General features: G+C 54.6%; 7 protein-coding genes across 7 annotated transcripts; 6 read left to right on the forward strand and 1 right to left on the reverse strand.

Moving 5' to 3' along the window:
- Positions 1 to 224: 224 nt before the first annotated feature.
- On the forward strand, positions 225 to 847 carry MYCGRDRAFT_91799 (uncharacterized protein; the record flags this gene model as incomplete). Its single annotated transcript, XM_003853839.1, has 3 exons — positions 225 to 287; positions 376 to 516; positions 578 to 847. The coding sequence occupies 3 exons, from the start codon at positions 225 to 227 to the stop codon at positions 845 to 847; spliced, it is 474 nt and encodes a 157-aa protein (XP_003853887.1).
- A 349-nt stretch (positions 848 to 1,196) lies between these two features.
- MYCGRDRAFT_108665 (uncharacterized protein) lies at positions 1,197 to 3,959 on the reverse strand (the record flags this gene model as incomplete). The annotated part of the gene is made up of 2 exons (XM_003854326.1): positions 1,197 to 1,226; positions 1,293 to 3,959. 2 exons carry the CDS (start codon positions 3,957 to 3,959, stop codon positions 1,197 to 1,199), a joined length of 2,697 nt encoding a protein of 898 aa, XP_003854374.1.
- A 645-nt stretch (positions 3,960 to 4,604) lies between these two features.
- Positions 4,605 to 6,270, forward strand: MYCGRDRAFT_69971 (uncharacterized protein; the record flags this gene model as incomplete). The annotated part of the gene is made up of 2 exons (XM_003853840.1): positions 4,605 to 4,861; positions 4,920 to 6,270. The coding sequence occupies 2 exons, from the start codon at positions 4,824 to 4,826 to the stop codon at positions 6,268 to 6,270; spliced, it is 1,389 nt and encodes a 462-aa protein (XP_003853888.1).
- Positions 6,271 to 6,800: 530 nt separating this feature from the next.
- On the forward strand, positions 6,801 to 8,450 carry CYP-2 (putative P450 monooxygenase; the record flags this gene model as incomplete). The annotated part of the gene is made up of 1 exon (XM_003853841.1): positions 6,801 to 8,450. The coding sequence occupies one exon, from the start codon at positions 6,801 to 6,803 to the stop codon at positions 8,448 to 8,450; it is 1,650 nt and encodes a 549-aa protein (XP_003853889.1).
- Positions 8,451 to 8,791: 341 nt separating this feature from the next.
- Positions 8,792 to 15,812, forward strand: MYCGRDRAFT_99590 (uncharacterized protein; the record flags this gene model as incomplete). Its single annotated transcript, XM_003853842.1, has 6 exons — positions 8,792 to 9,468; positions 9,574 to 9,945; positions 10,053 to 10,056; positions 10,118 to 10,842; positions 15,406 to 15,410; positions 15,790 to 15,812. The coding sequence occupies 6 exons, from the start codon at positions 8,834 to 8,836 to the stop codon at positions 15,810 to 15,812; spliced, it is 1,764 nt and encodes a 587-aa protein (XP_003853890.1).
- Positions 15,813 to 16,228: 416 nt separating this feature from the next.
- MYCGRDRAFT_91804 (uncharacterized protein) lies at positions 16,229 to 16,648 on the forward strand (the record flags this gene model as incomplete). Its single annotated transcript, XM_003853843.1, has 1 exon — positions 16,229 to 16,648. The coding sequence occupies one exon, from the start codon at positions 16,229 to 16,231 to the stop codon at positions 16,646 to 16,648; it is 420 nt and encodes a 139-aa protein (XP_003853891.1).
- Positions 16,649 to 19,241: 2,593 nt separating this feature from the next.
- On the forward strand, positions 19,242 to 22,852 carry MYCGRDRAFT_85253 (uncharacterized protein; the record flags this gene model as incomplete). Its single annotated transcript, XM_003853844.1, has 4 exons — positions 19,242 to 19,378; positions 19,511 to 19,553; positions 20,267 to 22,319; positions 22,566 to 22,852. The coding sequence occupies 4 exons, from the start codon at positions 19,242 to 19,244 to the stop codon at positions 22,850 to 22,852; spliced, it is 2,520 nt and encodes an 839-aa protein (XP_003853892.1).
- Positions 22,853 to 23,424: the final 572 nt, after the last annotated feature.

A 23,424-nucleotide genomic window follows, 5' to 3' on the forward strand; every position in this document is an offset into this window, starting at 1 on the left:
GATGGATTGAAAAGCATGCGATAGTCCCAGTGGATGGTGAGATCGACCAAGCAGCCATGGGTTAGTGCCATATATATCCTCTCTCCTCCGACTACCTCCATAGCATCTCTATCTGCTCACCTCTTTCGTCTTCGAGCTACACCATTGATTCAACCTCACGTCTTCGACTACTACGCCCTAATCCAAAGACCTGCTCACCAACAACGACCCAAGCACTCGCAGCCATGCCCCTCAACATCCGCACCACCATCGAAATCGCCGCTCCTCCCTCCGAGGTCCGCGAAAAGGTACCATCCATCATCCTCATCATCATCAGACCCTGATCATACAATACACATCCCATTCAACGACCACACAACTAACCCTCACATCCAGTTCCTCGACTTCCCCTCCATGCCTCTCTGGTCCAAACAAGGCCCCGTCAAATCCGTCTCCCCTCCCAATCCAACAATCTCTCCCGGCGACAAACTCGCCTGCGAACTCAACTCGGGAACGAAATTCACCGCCGTCGCAGTCGTCAGTCATGTCCGGTCCAGTCCCTTTCACCATGCCCAACCCAATTGACCCTTCCATATAGGAAAACACCCCAACAATCCTCTCCTGGCGCGGCGGTCTCCCCCTCGGAGCCCTCGTCGGACTGCACTACTTCAAATTCGAAGAAAGCAGCATCACACCGGGCCACACGACATTCGTCCACGGAGAAGATTTCTCCGGACCGTTGGTGTGGTTGGGATCGTTTTATCCGGGAATTCAGGCGAAGGCCGAGAAGCAGTATGCTGTGACAGGGGAGGAGTTGAAGAAATGGGTGGAGGAGGGGAGTAAGGCTGGGGAGGCGCCGAAGTTGTGAGGGAGTGAGGCAGTGGTCAATTGATTCAACTTGACGAGGGACGGGTGAAGGGGTCAGCCGCGAGGTTTCGTGAGCGGATATGGGGTCTTTCATGGGTTTCAAATGATGAATGAGAGGGAGGTGGTTGGTCGTCGCCCGGTCTTTATGTAGGTGACGTCGGATGGTCTCTGTACGCTGCGTTCCTCTCTCGTTTCATGTACCCACTCCGGTCCCATTCTCAGCAAAAAGCAAAAGCACAACCGCAGGTGGTATCTCAAACGCCACAAACACCATTTCATGCTCAGCTCAACACACCCTGAAACATCCCTTGTCCACTTGACTGAGCACCAGCACCAGCGCCGTCAGACATCTACTGTCCTCTTCCAATATTCTGCCTCGCCTTCAAATCCAACAGCAGTTAGCGCAAAGAACATCATCAACCAAACAAAGCAAGCTTTCGACTCACCTTCATCATCTCAATCCTCGCCTTCAAATTCTGGGTCACCTCCGCCGCCCTTCTCCAACTCTCCACCCCTTCATTCTGACTCCTCCCCAACCCGCCACCTCCACCATCACTCGGCTCCCTCTCCCTGCCCGCTCCACCTTCAGCCGGCGTCGCGCGCCCACTCCCGCCCGAACCATGACTCATCGGCCGACTCGTTCTCGAATCTGGACGCTGCGAGTCGGGCGCGCCTAGACCGGAGAATGTTCTCAGCTTGCTGCTTGGTGGAGCTTCATCTCCAGGGTGGGCGTAGTTCTCCTTACCTTCGCCGTTGGCGGCGCCGTTGCTGTAGCCGTCGAGGTTGCTGTACGCTCTCGCACTGGGGTATGCACGGCGAGGAGGAGGGGATGCGGTGCCGTTGAGTGCGCCGTCAATAGGACTGTCTCGACCAGCTTGAGACCGCCCTAATCGGGAGATCTCACGTTTCAGACGGTCGATCTCGCGGGAGAGGGAGTTGGCGCGGTCTTCGGCTGCTTCGGCGTCAGATCGCGCGCGGACAAGCTGGGTTTCTTTCGCTTTGATTTGGAGGACGTCGCGGGTGTGGTCTTCAATTAGCTGAGCGTTTTGGACTTGGAGCTCGGCGACTTGGGAGTTGTTTTTGTGTTTTTCATGACGGAGGTCGGAGGTCTGTTGGCGCAGAATTTCGACTTCTTGTCGGAGATCGACGAGTTCTTGACGTTCGTGGGAGCTGAGGGCGGAGGCGGATGGGTCGGAAGTGGGTTGTTGTTGGAGAGGTGGGGAGGCTGGTGCTACTGGTCGGCCGAGAGGTCGTCCTGCGAGGCCTCGTCCGAGAGTGCGAGGGGTGGATGGGATGGGCGGATCATCGAGGATAACACCTTGACGTTTTGGCGAGGCTCCAGCTGTGCCGGGTGGCTTCAATCCCGGTTTTGCTAGGCCAGAGCCGGGTGGCTTTAACCCACCTGGAGGTCTCAGTCCACCAGGTGGCTTGATTCCTGGTCGGCTGGTCGGACGTGGCTGCAATGGTGCATCTTCGACAAGTGGTGGTGTGACCGCTCTAGGTGGTGCTGCTTTCTTTGCCCCTCCGACGACCGGCCTCTTCGATCCCAGTGCTGGCTTCCTGCCCGGCGCTGCGGCTGCTTTTGGTGGTGGAGCGGCCTTCGGCTTCCACTTTGCTCTCGGCTCTGCGGCATCATGAAACTCCTTGATCTTGTTCTTGCGAATCTCATCCAGTCCGTCCAGATGAGCCAGCATGTTCCGATCACCCATGATTTTCCACAGCACACCGAGAGCCTCCGCTCCGGCATCTCTCAACGGCGCAGCACTCTCAGTGAGTAGCTTCTTCGTTCCCTCCACAATCTCCTTTGTTTGCTCCGGTGTGGGTGCCTCACGTGCAGTGTTCAAGCTTCGTGCCAGAAACTTGGCAGAGTTCTCCTTGACTTGCGGGTTCTTGCTCTTCAGTGCCTCGAGTACATCCGTCTGAATGTCTGCCAGGTTGGTGGCAAGAAAGACAGCATCACACGCGGCACCAATCGCATCAGTCACGGAAGCTTTCTTCTCCTTGAACCGCTCCAACATCGATCCCAAGACCGTGCTCCGGTACTTGCTAAAGGACTTTCTAAGACCTTTTGCGAGTGCCTCCACGACATTGGCAGCGACCGTCACCACGGCAATGTTGGCGTCCTTCATACTCTTCGCACATCCTCGAATAACTTCATCGTATGGTCCCTCTTTGAGTGCTGGAAAGTTGACCGCAGCCAGTGTCTCGTCCATTGCTTCCTTTCGATCCTTCCACTTGGTGCTGTTTATGCGATCGCCAAAGTCTTGAGGAATCTTTGCGAATCCGTCCACCGCTTCAAACTCAGGCTCAAGATCGATTTCTGCAGCCTCCTCCTCTTCGTACGCCTCTTCTGCCGCCGGTGCCGCTGCAGCTCTCTCTCGCGCAGCTTGTTGTGATCGCAGTAGCCGCTCTTGTGTAGGCGCACGCTCAGCTTTGACAGGCTCAAAGAGTTTGTCCAAATCCTTCTGTTGCAGCTCCTTCAGCTCGCCCCAGAACAGCGGCTTCATCGCTTCTCTCAACCATCTGTACATCTCCACCGTGAGGTTCTGCGCCTGAGCTCTGACATTCTTATCCGCGTGACCAAACACCTTCGGCAGCAGTTTGATCACAGGCTTCGGTTCGATGGTCTTGCAGCCGTATGCGTGGTAGATGCTTGTCAATGCCTCGAGTGTTGCTGCGATGATCTTGGGCTGTTTGTGCGCGAGATATGGCAATAGCTCTTCAATGATCGGGTCCGCCTTGTCGAGCTCAATCAAGAGTAGCAATGTCTCCAATGCAGCTGCTTTCGCCGCTGGCCGCCCTGTCAAGCCTTTTTCCACCGCCGGTGCCACGGTTTGTCCTCTCGTCTTGCGCGCGCCATCTGTGCCTGCCGCATCGAGGAAGGCATTGTATGCGTTGAGTGCCTCTTGCTGTGCCGCAACGTTTGAGTCTCCCACTGCCGCTTTCCAGATGTTGTTGTCGAATGTGAAGTCTTTGACTATTGCGTCTGTAGGCTGCGCGGTTTTGAACTCTTTCGTTGCCGTCTCATAGCCGCCCTTTCGCGCTTTCCAGTTCTTGTGTGCGAATTGGTCGACCAAAGGCAACTTGGCGAACTCCTCCGCCTCATCCGCCATGATGATGATCGAAGTTCAATGGGATGTGTTGTCACGTGGAAGAGTTGTGTTTGCTGATGTTGAGTCTTTTGTGTGTCTGTCGTCGAGGGGTTACCGTTGATGCCCAAGTCTCCCTGGAGGGTCTCGTGAACACGTCGGCGCGTAGGCGGTCTCTCCCTTTTAAATCTTCGAATGGTCTCGCGAACTTTCGTTAATATGGCGTTCGTCGAGTCGCGTCAGTAAAGTGTCGCGAGTCGGAGTCGTACAAGGAAGAGGATGTATATTTGTCGCTGCGTCAGGGTCGTTGCGGTAAACAGAGCCCCACCAAAGCCAAAAAGCCGCGCTAGAAATTACCGGCAGAGATCAATCAATATGTCGATCAAATATTGAGCCTTGATTGATGGGCCAGCTAGACCCAATATCTTGAGGATATCTCTTCTAACACTCGCAACCATCTCGCGCATGCGCAGAGATCTTCTCCATTTTGGCCATAGTATGTCTGCCGTATTAAGTCGTATCAATACGTCTCGCGTGCACGAGCACAGCTCTCCGGCGCCGATGTGAAGCTTTACCAGGGCGGCTGGGGTCCGCCTGTTTCGAAATCAACAACTTTGGAACATTGTCTCCAACTTCACTTCACCAACCTGTCAGAAGACAATCCCAAGCGCAAAAGACAAGTCTACGCACTATCGCAACCTCGAATTCAAGCTTCGCGGCTCTCATACAACGATCAACAACCGTCCAGTCCCAACCTACACACTCTCGAGTCCTCATCAGCTTTGCGACACTGGTCCTCCCCTCCACGACCCTGACGACCAGCCAGACCAGAGCATTCGCATAACACTCCCCTCAACGGTGCATGGCGGCCAGGTGGTAGCAACAACGATGAGCGTCCTCTTGACATCACGGCAGGCTGAAGAGCTGTATGTCTCTACCTCACCCCTCGTACTGCTCGTCCACCCGCTGATCGCAAGCTGACAGCCATAAGTCTCTCATCGCGTACCTCCTCTCCACAGGCCACGCCGACAGCGCGCAAGTCCTGCGCGATAACTTGAACCTCCCCGAAAGCGACTTCGATGCAGCGACCGCAAAGAAATATGAAGGTCTCCTGGAGAAGAAGTGGACGAGTGTGGTGCGATTACAGAAGAAGATAATGGATCTCGAGGCCCGGTCGCAACAACTACAACAAGAGCTGGACAGCGCTACACCATCTTCACTCGCCGCACGGAAGAATCACGATCCGCAGACATGGCTACCGAGAGCGCCTGCACGGCACACCCTCATGTCACATCGACAACCCATCACATGCGTCGCATTCCACCCCTTGTTCTCCAGCTTGGCCTCAGGGAGTGAAGACTGCACCATCAAGATCTGGGATTACGAGCTGGGAGAGCTGGAGCGGACACTCAAATCACACACAAAAGCAGTGCTAGACGTCGACTTTGGCGGTCCTCGAGGCAATACCCTCCTCGCAAGCTGCAGTTCGGACCTCACAATCAAGCTCTGGGATCCCGCAGAAGAGTACAAAAACATCCGAACACTTCCCGGGCACGACCACAGTGTGAGCTCCGTCCGCTTCATTCCCTCTGGAGCAGCTGGCGCACCACTCTCCGGCAATCTTCTTGCCTCTGCCAGCCGCGATAAAACCATTCGCATCTGGGACGTCACAACAGGCTACTGCCTCCGCACTCTCCGCGGCCACAACGACTGGGTGCGCTCTTTATCTCCAACCTTCGACGGCCGCTGGCTGCTCTCCACCTCATCCGATCAGACAAGCCGCATGTGGGACCTCTCGCAACCTGATTCCAATGCGCAAAAGCAGACTTTCATGGGTCACGAGCATGTTGTTGAGTGCTGCGCTTTCGCTCCTCCTGCTGCATACGTACATCTTGCATCTCTCGCGGGAGTGAAGAAGCCTCCCGCATCGACTAGCAGCGCCGAGTATCTCGCAACAGGAGGCCGCGATAAGCTGATCAAACTCCACACCGCGAACGGCGTTTGCATCAAGACTCTCACCGGCCACGATAATTGGATTCGAAGTCTGGTGTTTCATCCAGGTGGGAAGTACCTTCTATCCTGCAGCGACGATAAGACGATTCGATGCTGGGATCTCGCACAAGAGGGCAAGTGCGTGCGGGTCGTGGAGGCGGCGGATCATTTCGTGAGCTGTCTGCGGTGGGCGCCGAGTCTGTATAAGGAGGCCGGCGCTGCAGGGGACACGAATGGAGGACTGACGAATGGGAGTGGCAAAGAGGAGGCGCAAAAGGAGCAGATCAGGTGTCTGATTGCGTGCGGGAGTGTGGATCTGAATGTGAGGGTGTTTAGTGCGTGATGTGGGAGGGATAGATCGAGGTAGAAAGAGTAATAGGGCATAGCTAGATGGTGAACATCGAGTTAGAAGGAGCAAGTCTATGGAGAAGGCATAGCTGGAGCGAAGATAGCTGTTCCGCACGGAAGAGCCAATCGACCATTTGTCCTGCTACGAGTCGTCAATCTGCCTTGTGTATTGCCATAATGCTTCGTGGACTAGCCGTCGTCACCGTCCTGGATTAGGAAGGCGCTGGGCAGATAAGGTTGCCGCTAGTTGCTTATCGCTGCCCATTGTCCGCTTATCGGGGACCTCACTGCTTCCTTCGTACATCAACTTAGCTTCATCCTCCATCTACATGCAAATACACTACTGCTTGCAACATCATCCGGCGACCACCAGAGTCAAACGATCGTCCGATGCATAGAACGCGATGTTCTGGAAGTCCAGGGATTCATGAGTCACATGCTGGTCATTATCATCGGACCGCTTGTGAAGCCACAGGTCAAAACACAACAACATCAATTGACACGAATTGAACAGAGGAAGCAATCATGGCCCTCCCAATCATACCTCTCCTGGCAGCCCTCTTCCTCCTCGCCCATCTCCTTCACAAACACATCCTCCACCCCCTCTTCCTCTCCCCCCTCTCCTCCATTCCTCCGGCCCACTGGTCCTCCCACTTCTCCTCCCTCTGGATCCTCTCTCACCGGCACTCTCAATCCGACACCTTCGCAATCCACGCCGCACACACCCGTCTCGGTTCCATCATCCGTCTCGCACCCAACGAACTCTCCGTCAACTCCGTCAATCGTGGCATCCGAACCATCTACGCCGGAGGTTTCGAGAAAGGCGAATGGTACTCGGAAGGATTCGCGAATTTTGGCGTACCGCCGATGTTTGGTATGCACGGCGCGAGGGAACATGGGAGGAGGAAAAGGATGGTGAGTCATGTTTATGCCAAATCAACGCTGCAAGGGAGTGAGGCATTGGGTGGGATTACGAAGGTATTGGTGGAAAGGTTAAGAGGGAGGTTGAGTGAGGCGGCGAAGACGGGAGAGCAGGTGGAGATGTATGAGCTTTTCGCGGCGACGATGATGGATTTTGTGACGGGGTATGTGTTTGGATTAGGGCAGGGGACGGATTTTTTGAGGGAGGAGAAGAGGGCGAGGGAGTTTTTCAAGGGTTTCAAGGAACGGCAGAGGTTTACGTTTTGGGCGCAGGAGTGTGCGAGGTTGATGAGGTGGGTAGGATGGATGGGTTTAAGGAGTTGGTTTGTGCCGAAGTGGGTGGATGAGAGTAACGAGGAGAGCGAGAGGTGGGTGCTTGAGATGTGTGATCGAGCCGAAGAGGTGGTCCAAAGACAAGAAGCTGGAGTCAAAAAGACTGAGTCGAAAGACACCCCAATCGTCTACGCTCAACTACGACAATCCTTCATCAAAGAAGCCCGTAAAGACACCAAAGACAACCCATCCACCACTTCCATCCTCCAATCCTCCCATCTCGACCTCGCCAGCGAACTCCTCGACCACGTCCTCGCCGGCTTCGACACCTCCAGCATCACCCTGACCTATCTCGCCTGGCAACTCAGCCGTCCCTCAAACGCCCACTGGCAATCGCGCCTCCGCACCCAAATCGCAACTCTCAACACCTCGCTCGACGCAAAACTCATCGATAACCTACCCATCTTGCACGCGGTCCTCATGGAAACTCTCCGTCTCCACGCCGCGATCCACGGGATCCAACCCCGTCTCACGCCGGAAGGGCTCTCGAGCCTCGGCGACCCGGAGGCCGGTCTCGTGGTGCGTGATGTTCCCGGCGGTGCGAGGGTGCAGTCGCAAGCTTACTCTTTGCATCGTAATCCTGAGGTGTTTCCTGAGCCGGAGGAGTGGAGGCCTGCACGTTGGCTACCTTCTTCGCCTGCTTCCGAGACGAAGGTAGAGTATGAAGCAAGGCAGAGAGAGCAACTGAGGTGGTTTTGGGCGTTTAGTTCGGGAGGAAGGATGTGTGTGGGGAGTCATTTGGCGATGCTGGATATGAAGGCTACGATTGTGGCGGTTTGGGGGAGGTTCGATACGGCGATTGGGGATGATGAGGGGATGAAGGGTGTTAATGGGGGGTATATGGCGGAACCGCTTGGTGTGTTTGATGAGGAGGATGGACAGAGGAAGAGGTTTTTGAGGTTGAGGCTGAAGGAACTTTGAGGGAATATGAATTCAAGGGGCTCACTCTACGGAAGCGCATAAAGCTCACGATGCAGTGTCTCTCGGACTCCCTCACAGAACAACTGTTCTCCCAGGTTGATTCGACTGGCAACATTGAATCCAATGCGTACAGCTTACATAAGCGTACAATCCTTCGAGACGGGATTGCAAGACTTCGGCGAATCCACAGGCATGTTCAACCCCATGCTCTGACTCACCATCGGCGACTGGATCCAGTCCATCGGTGACTCCTCAGTCTCTGCTGCCTAAACGACGAATCGTACATCAATGGCGTGTTCCCGCAGAAAAGCTGTGCGTCCGACATTGCCGGTTTCATCTTTGTTCGGACGACGTGCCCATCACGCCAGGCATCGCGAGCAGAGATGACCTCTCAAGTTCCGCGCCTGGATCAATCGGAGTGGTGTGCAAATGGGGAACCTGGCCTCGAATTTGACAACAGCGGTAAAAGGAGTCTTCTGGTCCCTGGAATTGGTCATCCGATACCAATCGAATTACCCTCGGCAGAGCGTTTCGCACATGGCTTCAACGACTGGGCGCAAAATCGCTTGACAGCGAGGGAGATGGAAATGCTGAGGTTCATGAACCGCATCACCGATCGACCAGGGTGGTTTGAAGAAGCTCACCATCTGTCTCGGACTGTGTTGTGGGCTGAAGAGGCGGCGCGGAGTCATCTGATCAGTGCCGCTGCGTGGGATTGGTGCTACAAAGAGCTGCGCGACAAGGCAGAGGATTATCAGAAGACAGGTTTGACCCTGGTGTTTGACTCTTCGTCGCGGATCTGTAAGTCAGACGAGCTGATCCCAGCTGAGTTACTGGACAGGATGGCAGGTGAGGTCGAACGTCTTGCTTGCGAGGAAGGCGGAAGCCTCGTCGACCCCGACGTGTTCCCTCTTGTATACGGCAACACTCGTGTGTTGTGCGATGGAGGAGTGGTCGGCCGCTTGAATGCCGTCAACTTTGTGCAACAAGGTGAGAGATCCCGAGAGCAGATCTGGAAGTGCTCAGGGATATGGCCAGGCAGGAATTGCGATGGGACTCAACGGTCTTTGTCGCCTCTTCCTGGCGGTACTCATCGGAGCATAGGCAATCTGAATTGCGGTAGATGTGGGAGGAGAGGCTCTGGGGGAATACTGAGTTCATGGGAGGAACGCGGTGGTCGGTTTTCTCCTGAATACCAGTGGCTGCCCTGCGAGGTTGACATCAAACAGGAGTTCTTCAGCAACGGCAAGCCGAAGGTCCGCATCTCGTCTTATATCAACAATCTGCATCCGAGACACCATGCGTCGCTCTACGATTCGATTGAGAAGTGTGTCGAGGCGTCTATACGATCATGGAACGAGATTTTGACGTACAGATATAGGGGCAGGACACCCGAGAGAATCCGGACGTTTGGAGTGCAATGGAGCCCGCCACCACCAGACTCAGAAGATCTCGACGACTTTGAGAGTATGCTCGGTCAAGGACAAGGCGGTTTGTACACTGAGACGAAACAGCGGCTCGATCGACTTCTACAACGGCCGGACAACTCCCGCGCTCCCTCAGAATCAAGGTTGTGGACGAGCTACCCTCCTTTCGGACCAGATCTGTTGGTCCGAAGAGACCGCTACTGTTATGCGCTCAACCCAACTGAGGCACTCGTGGCCAAGCATCACCGCACCAAAAGATGGCTGCACCCTGAGCCGGGGACTGCGTTCTCCTACGAAGACTGGAGAAAGGGAAAGAACAATGGATGCGTTGTGCCTGGTCACGCTGGTTATCTCCACGCCAAGAAGGTCGATGATCCGTTCAAAGAAGACCACGAGTTTTACACTATTGACATTGAGGAACGATTCGCGGACAACGGGCTCCAGGTGGTCGTCGAAATTGGTAGTGTAGATCTCACACCCGACGACCCGCACCGATCCAGATCAGAATGGCAGCTCTCTGGTCTCTCAAACGACCACATCGTCGCAAAAACAATCGTCTACCCCGCTAGCGAAAACGTCTCTTCGCATTCCGGATCTCTCTCTTTCCGTGTTGAAGCCCACCTCGACCCGCCTATGCACGTGTACGGTATCAACACGGGCTCCGACCCTTTCCATCCTCTCGATCCTCTCGCAGATATCTACGATTTTGAGTCTCACCTTGAGCTCAATAGTGGCGAGTGCATGAATTCTCCCGGTGGACCTATGCTGCAATTCCTCGGCACCGTTGCGGCGCCAGACGGCCGCCTGATCGCCTTCCCAAACAGTATGCAACACCGGACTGAAGAATTCAGTCTGCTTGATCCTACCCGCCCTGGACGTCGAAGGTGGCTCAAGCTGCATCTTGTAGATCCCCACTATCGGATTTGTTCCACTCGGAATGTGCCTCCTCAACAATTCGACCGGTGGTACGAAGCAGGTTTTGGCAGGATCGACTGGGAAGCGAGACAAATGCCGACGGAATTGGTTCAAGAGATTGAAGCCATGGTGGGTGAGTTTGCCATCACAGCGGAGGAAGCCGAGAAGATCAAAGAGCGCATTCGCACGGAAAGGGAAGACAGGTTCGAGATCGTGATGGAGAACATGCCACTGTATTGCTTCGCAGACTATGCGGCAGATGGAGATGTGTCGAGGTACAGACCATGATGACGATGCTGTATTTTCAAATGCAACGAGCAGGCATTGCTTGGTCTTCGATGTGAAGGTGTCGTCCCGGAAGCAATCCTCGTGCTGGTGTGAAGATGGGCCACGATAGTGGAGGTTACAGACAGCTGCAGCATCTGACCCGCCCAATGACTTTACTAGCTGATCACCGCGGTGCACTTCACAAACAGGTAGGTCCATTTCCTCACGAATGATATTCAGCATCCTCCACCTCGCCCACCACCCCCGAGCACTCTTCTCCCATCCAAAGCTCGCCACTCCTCTTCAAATCCCCAAAGAACTCCACCAACCGCGCGCTCGTCCTCTCAAGCTGCATCAACCACGCTACTCTCGTCCTCCCACAAATTCCCTGCCTCTTCAGAATCCACTCCGCCTTGCCTTCACATGTCTTGATGACAGCCTGGAAGAACGCATCGCTGTTGCCCCGTTCGATCTCGAACTTGAAGGGCCAGGTACTCTCATCATCTGTTCCTCGCTCACAGCAGGGACATATTGCACGCCATTGGACTGCGATCCTGACTTTCAACGTCCGCTTGATCCGAGGTGGAAATTCGGCCGAGAAACCTATCAAAGCATCGACGAGGGCTTGAGAGGAGGACTTGCAACCACAGATCTGCCAGACTCCAAGGTCCAGAGTGAGGTTGTTGACTCGTGATGACCAGTCTTCGACTTCATCATCGAGGCTCCGTAGCCAACCCTGGATTTGCTTCCGGATGCCTTCGACGGATGTAGACTTGACCTCGCCGTGGCCATTCGAGTTGTCGAAGATCGGGCAATGAGCAATGAAGGAATTCGCTTCGAGGAAGATGGGCATGGCTTCGTAGCGGAGTTGCCTGCAGGTTTGTGCCAGGGCCAGGATCGAGGGGACCTTTTTCGCGAGGCGGCCGTCCTCTGATGACGGATACACATTGAGTTCGAGACCGTCCTTGACTGTCGACGATGCGGTCTTGCTCGGATCTGGTGTGGAGGAGCCGCTGTTGATATCTGTTTCGGCGAGGTTAAGTTGCACCACGCTCTCTCGATGTAATGCATATTCCCATATGCTGAGCCTCAGCTCTGTGGGAAGTAGACCAAAGGACGAGCCTGTCAAAGCTGGTGTAGAAGACATTGTCGCGATGAATTTGTGAGGAAGGAATAAGCTTGCCGGAAATGCAGGGAAATGCTTCAAGATATGAGCTCTGGAGGCACGGGAGAGGGACATATCTTGTTCATCGTGCGTGATTTTTGAGAAGCAAGGTCATCACCTGAATGGAGAATAATGATGGGCGGAGGACCGGGATGGCCGCGGAGTCGCGGCAGTGTCGTGGGCAGATTTTCGCCATCAAGGTCAAATCGCCATGTCTTGTCACACCACCGTCAATGATGGCTGTGGCTTTGCGGCCGAAGCAAGCCTACCGAATATCTGCCATCGTAGCCGTGCCTCGTTGTCAATGATAAGATGATAGCTGCAACACATTCTGATATTGAATCTGGAAACGCGTTTCTCAAGGCTCCGAGGCGCCATCGTGCATGGAACCTGGTGAATCTACAGCCCGACGATCAGGCCACGAGCGAGCAACGAATGTTCAATTACTAAGTTGTCATCTGTCAATGAAAGATGTACAGTCCGTTGAAGGAGAACAGAGGTGGAGGAGAAAAGAGGAAGGACCCGAGCGACAAACGAGCTTTCGGCTGAACACTGGTCACTTCACAGAGCAGGCCGAGAACAGGCGGCATTGCTTTCCCGCAAGACCTCCATCTTGACTTCTGGTTCATCGTATAAGAACAGATTCGACAAGACAGTCGATGCCCATCTCGCGAGCATGACAAGATCGTTGCCGAAGCAAATACCATGGAACGAAGTAATGGACTGCAACGTTAGAACTTTGAGCTCTCCCACCGGGTGTGCAAAGACTCTTCGGGGAACGGCTACCGAGTCATCGGGTGTGACCTTCTGGTGAATTCATCGCGGTGGCCTCGGAGTGATCGGGCCGACGTTGGGCACGTCTGCTAGAGCATACGATCGTACTGTGATGTTTCCCGGGAAGTTTGCTAGACGCTCTAGCTCCAATCTGGACAAGCGACTTCAATCAACCTCCAGTAGACCATCGACTGTATGTGCCATTCTCTTCGGACTATGCTGCCACTCCATCGTACCCTCGGCAGTCCTCTTGCTTGTGATTCCAGATTCAGCAAAAGGATCGATGTTCTGATCTCCCTCCGTCGTCGCCGATATCTGCAGTATAGCCGGCACTCTGTCCCAATCGACAATGACGTCCCTCAATTTCAGCAGACGCTCATATTGTTCGCCAAGAACCTGTTCGAGGATGTCTTGTTGAAGTCCACGCAGCTCAGCCGAGAACTTTCCAGCGCGATCGATCCAAACATCATCCTCCCCGTGGGCGGGCGGCTGTTTGCCTACGATACGGACGATGAGCTGCTCGATCGTACTCGTGATGATGTTTCAGCATTTTGAGGTCTTCGTCTTCCTCTTCATCCAATTCTTCGTAAGTCGATAGGAGCTCTCGCACGAATGGCACGTACAAGATTTAAGTCGAGTAGGAGGAGTGATCTTGACCGCCTTGGCGAGCTGATGCAGCATAGTAGCGTTGATCTCGGGCGACTGTAGACGCAGACCGTACATGACGGTGGTAACTAGCAGATTGGCCATGCCACTCTCACTACCGACTGGCTCCGGATATGGGTCGCTGTCGCTGTTTCGTGGCATCTGGAGCTCGCTCGCTGGAAGTCTTAGAAATGTCAAGACTTGCAGAGGCATGCAACCGCGTAAAGAGCACTTTCTGCAACTCTTCTCCTACAACCGAGTCCTCGTTACAGATAGAGCCGAGCAAGGCGACGACGAACCGGCCGTAGGTAGATGCTAGTCGCCGAGCAACAGGAAGAATACTGCAGGACCAGTTAGCATGCCGAGTCTTGCGACAACGATATTCGTCGCTTTACCGCTGCTGGACTACCTCTTCCATGTAGGAGTCGCGGAGCACCTTATACACCGTGAAGCCGTCGTCTTCATCGACTGTTGTCGCTAACTCCAGCACTTCCGCGAGCGACTCTAGTGCCCACGGTTCGGGAGCCTCGATCCAGTCGCCGATCGCTTGGATGCTGGAAAGAAGACGGTGGCGCTCAGAAAATGTGTTGTGAGGCTCGACCGCGCGCCGAAGACTGCGAGGTGTGTTAGAACTCCTTTTCACTGGACATATCGTGTTGAAGCTCACATCTAAAAGAGAACTTCTTGTTTTGCTGCATCAGCGGCTAACGTCATCTCGTGGACTTGCTGGATCACATCGTCTTGTAATCTTTTCCTAGCGCAAGTTACGGCATTCCGAAGTAGCGTAGCGTCTTCGTGCGCACAACCAATGTAGACAATTTGCGATATTAAGTTATCAGTGGAATGCGGTGTCTGTGCCTGAGGTTCTCCATCCTTTGATGTCTGTTCCGTCTCGCGTTTCTGTGCCAAGTCGACCTGAAGGATATAAGTACAGACATCGCGCAGTACTTCCTCCACGAATACGACGCCTGGTCGTTCAAATATCCTCGGGTTCAGGACACTTATCAGTGAGCTGGCAATAGCGGCCCAGGACTCTTGCGAACGATGCAGATCAGTCGCCCGCAAAGACCTAGTTAGGAAAGCAGCAAGCATGTCGTCCCTCACGAGGACCAATACCTGCGGAGCGTCAGCTGGTGGCGAATCATTTAGGCTGGGGGAACACACAACACCATCAGGACGTCTGAAGTCGCCGCTGACGGTATCTGGCTGCAGTACGTCTGCTTCTCTGACTGGTACCATCGAAACAAGAAAGGTGCCAGACGGATAGAAGACTTTCTTGAGCTGGTTGACATTCTCACGTCGCTCCATGGTGGCGAGCAGCACGGTGAATCCGTGCTGCCGTCCGAAATACTCCAATATCTCAGCTCGGGCACACCGGCGCCTTGCAGTTGGTCCACGCTGATGCTGGCCTCTGTACACGGGAGGTCCAGTCTATGGATCAGCTCTCTCGGCCAGTCCGGATCGTCCGGCTCGATGATAGAAGGCTCGTCGAGCTTCACCTGTGTCCACTTGGAAAGTGCCGTGCGGAGCGGCAAGAATTGCTCTTGGTCGTATACGGTCGGTCTGACAGCGACGGTCCTTCCGGGAGGCAGCACACTGATGATGTCAACAGCATTGCCGCTGCTTCTCCAGAGTTTCCAAGGTGGCCGGCGGCGATGGCTTGATCCCACTAGTGTTGACGTCCATGTCTTCGCTGTCGTGCATGTTGCGGTAGGCTCGATGTGTGGTCGTGGAACTCTGCAAGTGAGAGATGTGGATGAAGCAATTGTGAGAGGCGAAGAGAGGTCATCTTACCGGAGAAGTACCTTATATGGCACGGTTCTCGGAAATGACTTTGTTGAACCACGGAGTGCAAGTGGCATGCGGGACATCCCAGGCAATTTTTGTTAGGCAGCCTTCACATGTCGGCTCAATGGTAGTCGGGAGAGAAACGCTTCAGCCGAAGAGACTTTCTCCTGGCCTCGACGCGCGCATCGTCAACGGGTTTCACAAAGGCCTCCAGAGGAGGCTACGTTTAGTCCAAGTGATGCAGGAGTACTCATCGCAATTCATCAGGTTGCGCAGACAGATGAAAGAGCCGTCGTCTTCGAGTGCCTATTGAAGAGGTGAGACCTGGAAGCTTTTTCGACGCTGTGAAGGACTGAAGGCATTGATGGCAGAGCATGTTGAGTGAAGATGGAAGAGCGAAAGAAGGCCGACGGAACATACGCGTGACCCTCCCATCCCTCCGCCGGGTGACTAAGCAGCGGGCAGCGGGCAGCTGGAGTCCAATGAGGTCTCTTCCATCCCACGAACGTACTCTCATCCTCTTGACTTGACGCAGCCATGAACACGTTTCATCTGTGCCAGTCGGAGGGCATGACCGATTTCCGCCCGGTTGCAAGATGGAGGCTCTGAGTCGTCACGAAAACGCGGTCGAGAGGAAGTACACATATCCGACCTGTCGATTCCGTTAGAACTATCCCTGTCGATGAAAGTAGTCCGCCCGACGCGTCTGCTGATTCTATCCGCTCGGATAGAATGGTATTCCCACCAAATTTCCGTCTCCTAGATTGAGGCCCCTGATCCACTGCAGGCCCTGCAACATGAGATGCTTCTATGAGCGGCACTATTCTGACGACGATGAGGACAGTTCATTTGACGCATATGGTCTGCCTCGCGAGGACGGCGAAACGGCCTCCAGCTCGGGAAGCGAGCCCCAGTCTCAACAGCGAGGCAAGATCGAGAAGCTGCCACTGCCAGATGAAATCTGCAATGCAATTGATGGTATCTGCGAGGCCACATGGAGCAAATGGGCGGCTTCAGGACCACTCACCGGACCATTCGCTGATCCTCAGCTGTCAATCGACGACTCTGGACCCATCAGACTTCCGCTGAGCGAGACCGTCCGCACATCGGGTTCGAGGCCTGATTACGGGCCTTCGAAGCAGACCTTCCCTGAAGGCATGCTCTTGATTTCGCAATGCCGCTCACCATACCCGGCAATGCTCGCGCTGCTGCACTGATGTCTCGCTATCGGTTGCAGACATCAACCTTTGAGTTCCAACGCGCAGGGCCACCCGAGACACCCGTACAAGCCCATGCTGCAAACTCAACAAGCGAAGTACAGCGTGTTAGCACATCGGAGTGGTCACCCGTTTTGCAGGCTCAGGGGGATTCCGAGACGCAATTGGCTAGCATCCTAGTGAGCAGGCCGTTAACCTACAAGTAAGGTTGAACGGTGACCACTCCGATGTGCTAACACGCTGTAGAGCCATCGCCTTCCGCGGACCCGGGCACGTCACTTTAGCATCGACTACAGCATGTTAGTATATTGGCATGGTCAGCTATGATTGCAAGGTCTGGGCCAGGATCACGGTTTCATGTGTCTACTTGCCTGCGAACCAGCGTTCTCAGCCCATGCTCCCGACCACTCCAATGTGCCAACACGCTGTATGCTGGGACTACTCACGCTTTGGAAATGCCTTCGAACCTCAATTCAGTCGAATCAAAGGACAGCTTCGACCCGGATCCGGTCCGCACATTGATTGGTGCCTTGCAAAGTTTCCTTCTTCCTCAGTCATTGGCCCAATATCTCACTATGAACTCAGAGCTCACCTATAGCGTGTGGTAGCGCCAAAGTGCCGTACGTTCGAAGCATGGGCATCTGCCCAGGAGGACCATCTAGGGTTTCAAATTGGACACAACGCTGGTCTTCACCGCTGACCGCTGGTATGAGACGAGGGCAGACCGTATAACATGGCCAGTTTCTATCATGCCGACGTTCGTGCGGAAGGTCTTGCATGCCTAGGCAGTCTTCCGAGACATATCGCTCGTCTTCACCGCTGACTGCCTGTATTGGACCAGGGCGAAAAGCCAACGAGACCATGCTCCACCTTGCCGATTTCGTCGCCGAAGGTCTTCCACACCTGGGCATTCATCTGAGACATATCCCTCATCTTCACTGCTGCCCGCTGGTATTGGACCAGGGCGAAATGCCAACGAGACCAGTTTCCACCATGTCGATTTCCTCGCCGAAGGTCTTCCACACCTGGACCTCTGAAGATTGAAGCCACCACCCAGTACATGGCCAAACCTTCCATGGAATGACAGCGAACTGCCAAACAAGTGTGGGCACGGACAGCAATTCAGACTATCGAAAGTTCCCTCCACCGCAATGGCCGCATACTACTTAAGGAGGCGAGCAAGAGCTGTTTCTTTCAGCATCTCCCATCTCCCATCTACCTCCATCGCCTGCGCAGCATTCCCCGCGAGCACCAGCCTACCCAATCACCGACCCTCCTTCACTCAAGTCCAACCAATCCGCAATACAACTCCGACAACATGCGCTTCTCTCAACTCGCTCTGGTCCTCGCCTGTGCATCAGGTACGTCGCCTCACCCACTTGCACCATCAACCAGAGAACTTCAATTCGCTGATTCCTCGCAGTAGCATCAGCCGCTCCGCAGCCGCCCCCCGGGCACTTGTTCGCCCGCAATTGTCGCAGCAACGACGACTGCTACAGCGCGACTGGCGAGTACCCGCCTTGCTGCGACAAGAACAAGGGGGTCGGCTGCTGCTGGTATGGTTGCTCCAAGCTCAACGTCTGTTGCGGGGATCCGTTCACGACTACTTGCGATAGGGGATAGCTGGGCGGTGTGAACGGTGGATGCTTCAACGCGGGAAGATTCATGTCCATGGACGGATGGCATGAGGTGAGGTCTTGGTGGCGAGGTGAAGACTTTCTTTGGAATGGAGCGCTTGTGGAGGTAGCGAAACATTCACGTTGTGTGCAGCTCGCAGCTGGCGGTCATGGACAATGCAAGGAAGATTTACCGCTCATGAATATACCATTACACACATGCGGACATGCCGACACTGGGCTGAGAGTAGGTGCCCAGGCATCGTCAACAACGATTGCTTACCTCAGAGGTGAAGTTCAACATCCCGAGACGAACCTTTCGAATTGTATAGACTACCCAGGATACCTTGTGCAACCACCACCCCGAACCAAATTAGCCCTGTCACGAGCACACCATCATCGTCATTATTCAGCAGTGGATGTTTCACAACCCACCCCACCCCGCCGGCAGATCTCAGGCTGTACTTTGACGAAGCTCTTGAGGTGCAGCTGCAGCCGTGCATGGTGACATGGGTCTGCATGAAAGCGGGAGGATCTGGTTGGCACACCTTTTTCGAGCGAGTACTAGAACTACATTTGATCACACAATTCTCTCGATGACCCGCGGTAAGCATGTGCGAAGGTCTTGGGCGTAGATCAGATGCGAAGCTGTCGTACGCACTCGACTCGACCTGTCTTGTGGTACGCCCGCCTCCGCGATCAGAAATTCACGGCAAGCCTCTTGCCATATGTAGATGATTCGTCTCGTTCACCAAAGACATATGCCCAGAAGACGTCCCTCCTCTGCCTCTGTGCGGTCTTCACGTGTCCCTCCTGCCTCTTTGCCTCCAAACAGACATCCCCGTGATCCATTCACATCTTCGCCCACACGCCTACGCAGCTCCCACACACTCCGCCACGGACTAGACTCGACTGTCGTATCGTTCCTCTTGGCTTGACATTCAGCTCCGCTATCGATACCTTATTCTGTATCATTCATGCACCCAAGCTGCAAGCTCCATCCTAGTCCGAGTCCAGTCCGCCGCGTGTTTCGCTTGTGCACCATCACAGCAAAGAGACCCTCGAGGCGTTCCGGGATCAACAACGACAGTCCCTGTGACTTGACGGAGCGGATGTCAGAGCGGATCCATCACGAAAGATACCGACCGACCGGGGCACGCAATCTGTCCCATCCACCACACCCTGACCTCCTGGCGTTGGCAGACTGACCTCCGCTCCTCCTATCTCCTCTATTTGACGAGGCCAGCTCGGTGTCCTCCATCGTCCTCCGTCTCCTCCCATGCACATCGGTATGGAAGTCCATCCAGGTGTATAGGTAGCTCCCCATGAACCCTCGACTCCGCAGAACTCCCCGACCCCACCAAAGCCACCCGTTCGACTAACGTCGACCTCACGTCAACCCTTCCAGCACACAGCTCCGGGCTGCTACAACATGCCCAAATCAGTCGCCTCTTACCAATCTCTCGCCTCTCGATCCTCCAGCGTCGCACCTTCTTCCCGTTCCGAGTCCGCTGACCCAACATACTCGCGACACGGATACGACGACTTCGACGAACAACAAGCGGAAGCGATTCGAAATGCCTACCGCAATGCATTACAATCCTCACAAACGCCTGCATCGAACCTGTCATCTCCACGCACAGTTCGATCTCGAAGAGGGCTACAAAGAAGATCGGAGGCCGACTTGAGGCTGCGAGTACCTAGAAGAGACAGAACAGGAACAGCAGGAACACAACATGGCCAGGCAGCGACAGAGCAGACACCGCTGTTGTCAAGTCCAGAAGTGCCGCGTTCAGGATATCGAGCAACGAGTGTGCCAGGGACACCGCGATATCCATTCACCCGATCTCATTCGTACGTGAACTCAGTGCGAGGACCACTAGGGAGTCGAAGAGGTTCATTCGCGAGGGGATTGATGAAAGCGCTTGGTACTGCTGGGGATGAAGAGGAAGCTCGTGCAGCGGGCGGAGAAGCGAGCACTTCAAATGTGACGGCATCGAAGAGGAGTCTATACTGGGATGATCGCGTGTGGTACGATCAGTTCACGTCCACGGACTGGGTGCATGATAGCATTGCGGACGCATATCGAGTGAAAGAGCTACGGAGTCGACGAGACTTTCGAGGAAGGGTCAAGGCTTTCTTCGATGGTGCTCAAGGCTGGTTACTAGTGTTTGTCATCGGGTGTGTCACTGCAGGTTTTGCATACATGATTGATGTGACCGAAGCCAAGATCTTCGACTGGAAGACGGGATACTGTTCGAGTCGCTGGTACTTCAGTAAGAGGCAGTGCTGTTCCGGAGCGAGTGCGTGCGAGGATTGGTCTAGATGGTCGAGACTGATTGACGGAGGACAGGACGAGAGTGGGAAGCTTTGGCTGGACTTTGCTGCATTTGTCGGTTGGGTTGTGCTGTTGGCGTTGGCTGCGTGTGTGGTGACGCTGCGAACGAAGACAACAATATCTTCGGCAATTTCGTTGAGCACTCTGGATGAGAATCTGGGAGCTGAGAGGCATGATTCTGGGAAGGGGAGGACTGAAGGTGGTGGACCGGGCACGCTGAGTCCAACAAGACGATTTCAGGAAGCGGCCAAGCGACCGCCCGTCGTGTACTACCCTGCAGCCGGAAGTGGAGTGGCAGAGGTGAGAGTGATTCTCTCAGGCTTCGTGCTGCACGGCTACCTGGGTGCGCAGACACTGGTCTACAAGACAGTTGGTCTGATTCTCAGCGTCGGCTCCGGACTCTCTGTCGGCAAAGAGGGTCCTTACGTGCACATCGCAGCGTGTATCGGAAATATTGCGTCTCGCGTGTCATCCAAGTACCGCAACAACGACGCTAAACGACGAGAAGTGCTCTCGGCGTCCGCCGCAGCTGGTGTAGCAGTGGCATTCGGTGCTCCGATCGGCGGCGTGCTATTCAGTCTGGAAGAAGTGAGCTACTACTTTCCGCCCAAGACCATGTTCAGGACCTTCTTCTGCTGTATCGCAGCGGCGCTATCATTGAAGTTCCTCAACCCATACGGCACCAACAAAATTGTACTCTTCCAAGTACGATATGTCACCGACTGGAACTTGTTCGAAATCATCATCTTCGCCGCACTAGGTGTGATGGGTGGCACGCTAGGCGCGCTCTTCATCAAGGCTTCCCGCATCTGGGCGAAGACTTTCCGTCGCTCAGCCATGATCAAGAGTTACCCCATGCTGGAAGTCTTCATCGTTGCAGTCGTCACCGGGCTTGTCAGTTTCTGGAATCGCTATACACGTGTCCCAGTGGCGGAGCTTCTCTACGAACTCGCGGCGCCCTGCGATGCGTTCTCCGACACAGGCACCGGACTCTGTCCGACTCAAGAAAACATTCCCGAGACAATTCGCTATCTCTTCGCTGCCTTCTTCATCAAAGCCATGCTCACCGTTGTCACATTCGGCATCAAAGTTCCTGCCGGCATTTACGTTCCCTCTATGGTGGTCGGCGGTCTTCTTGGTCGGATTGTCGGCCACATCGTCCAGCTCATCATTCTGCGCTACCCGGATCTCGCTCTCTCCATTGGCTGTTCAAGCAATGGCTCCCCTGAAGCCTGCGTTGTGCCGGGCGTGTACGCTCTCGTCGCAGCTGGAGCGACTATGTGTGGCGTCACTCGCTTGTCGGTCACGCTGGCAGTCATACTCTTCGAACTGACGGGCAGTCTCGAACACGTCCTGCCTTTCGCCATGGGTGTGCTGATCGCTAAGTGGACTGCGGATGCTCTCGAGCCACTTTCTATCTATGACCTTCTTACTGACATGAATGCTTACCCTTACCTCGACCACAAAGTCAGGCCAGTCTTCACCACTGATCTAGGCGATATCACCACTGCACCGAATCAGAATCGCTACATCGACATTACAGCCAGTGCGTTCGTGCCTGCGAAGCAACTCAGATTTCAGCTGGAGTACTTGCACATGGCGGGCGAAATCGACGGCGGACTGCCAATCTTGAGACACGACGTTCTGGTTGGACTAATTCCTGGCCCAGACTTGGAATTCGCACTGGACTTGCTGGAAAGCGAGGACGAAGCTATGTGTTTGATGGATGCGAGAGCACCGAGAGAGGACAAGAACAAGCGGCCCAACTCGGTGGTGGCGCAGAGGGAGGAAGCGCTGCTCGCAGATGCCACAGATGGGGATGGAGACGACCACACGATCACCGAAGGAGAAAGTGAAGAATACTTATCTCGTACCGACACGACCTCCTCGGAGCGCACAACAACCGCAACCAACAAGACCGGTCCAACTTCCAGCTCCCGCATCGACAGCGCCACGCACGAAGTCGAACCCTCCTCTGCCACTTCTCCCGACGAAGAAGAAGAAGAAGATGGCGGCCCCGACCTCACGGATTTTACGCGATATATCGACCCATCACCTGTCAGTCTCGATATCACGAGCCCGATGGACCTGGTCTTTGAGTGTTTTGTGAAGTTGGGTTTGAGGTATATTTGCGTGACGTGTGAGGGCAAGTATGCGGGCATGGTGCATAAGAAGACTTTTGTGAGGTATGTCAAGGAGGAGCAGGATCGGGAACGGGCAGGGAGGGGCGCTGGGACGAAGAGAAGATGAGCAGAGTGGTCGATCTGTTGCGTTTCAGCGGGTGTTTCCTTGCTGTCGAGGGTGCATAATCCTTTTGGCGTGGCATCTGCATTGCATGTTTGAACAATCTAAGTTGCGATCTCGATGGATATGGAGTTCAATCTGGCATTCCAGGCATGGATCTCAACAATCCAAGCACACTTTCACATGCGACGTCCTCTTGCCTTTGGAAGGGCCTCAGGCACACCTTGAGCTTGACCCCGTTGTTTCGCGCTTTCCGTCTATTGCGGAGTTTCTGAATATGTTCACAATAGGAAGGAAGTGACGGTGGGTAAGGTATATTTGACGTTTGGCAGCTGATCTCCTGAATATACACTGCTTCTGTACAACAACCTCACCATTTCGCAACATCTTCACGTGCTTCACGAACAAACGCGTCCCGGAAGTGCCTCCCTCGCGAGAAACGCCACAACATCACCGCAAAGCTTAAGCCAAGCCCTCGTGCTACCTGACCTGCATCTCGACCTCTTCTTGCGCCAGTCGCAGACAGAAACATCGACCACCTCCTTCACCACGACATCTCCCTCACCAAACGACACGAC

This window comes from Zymoseptoria tritici, chromosome 3, assembly GCF_000219625.1.
Source record: "Zymoseptoria tritici IPO323 chromosome 3, whole genome shotgun sequence".
In the NCBI taxonomy this organism is placed as follows: Eukaryota; Fungi; Ascomycota; class Dothideomycetes; order Mycosphaerellales; family Mycosphaerellaceae; genus Zymoseptoria; species Zymoseptoria tritici.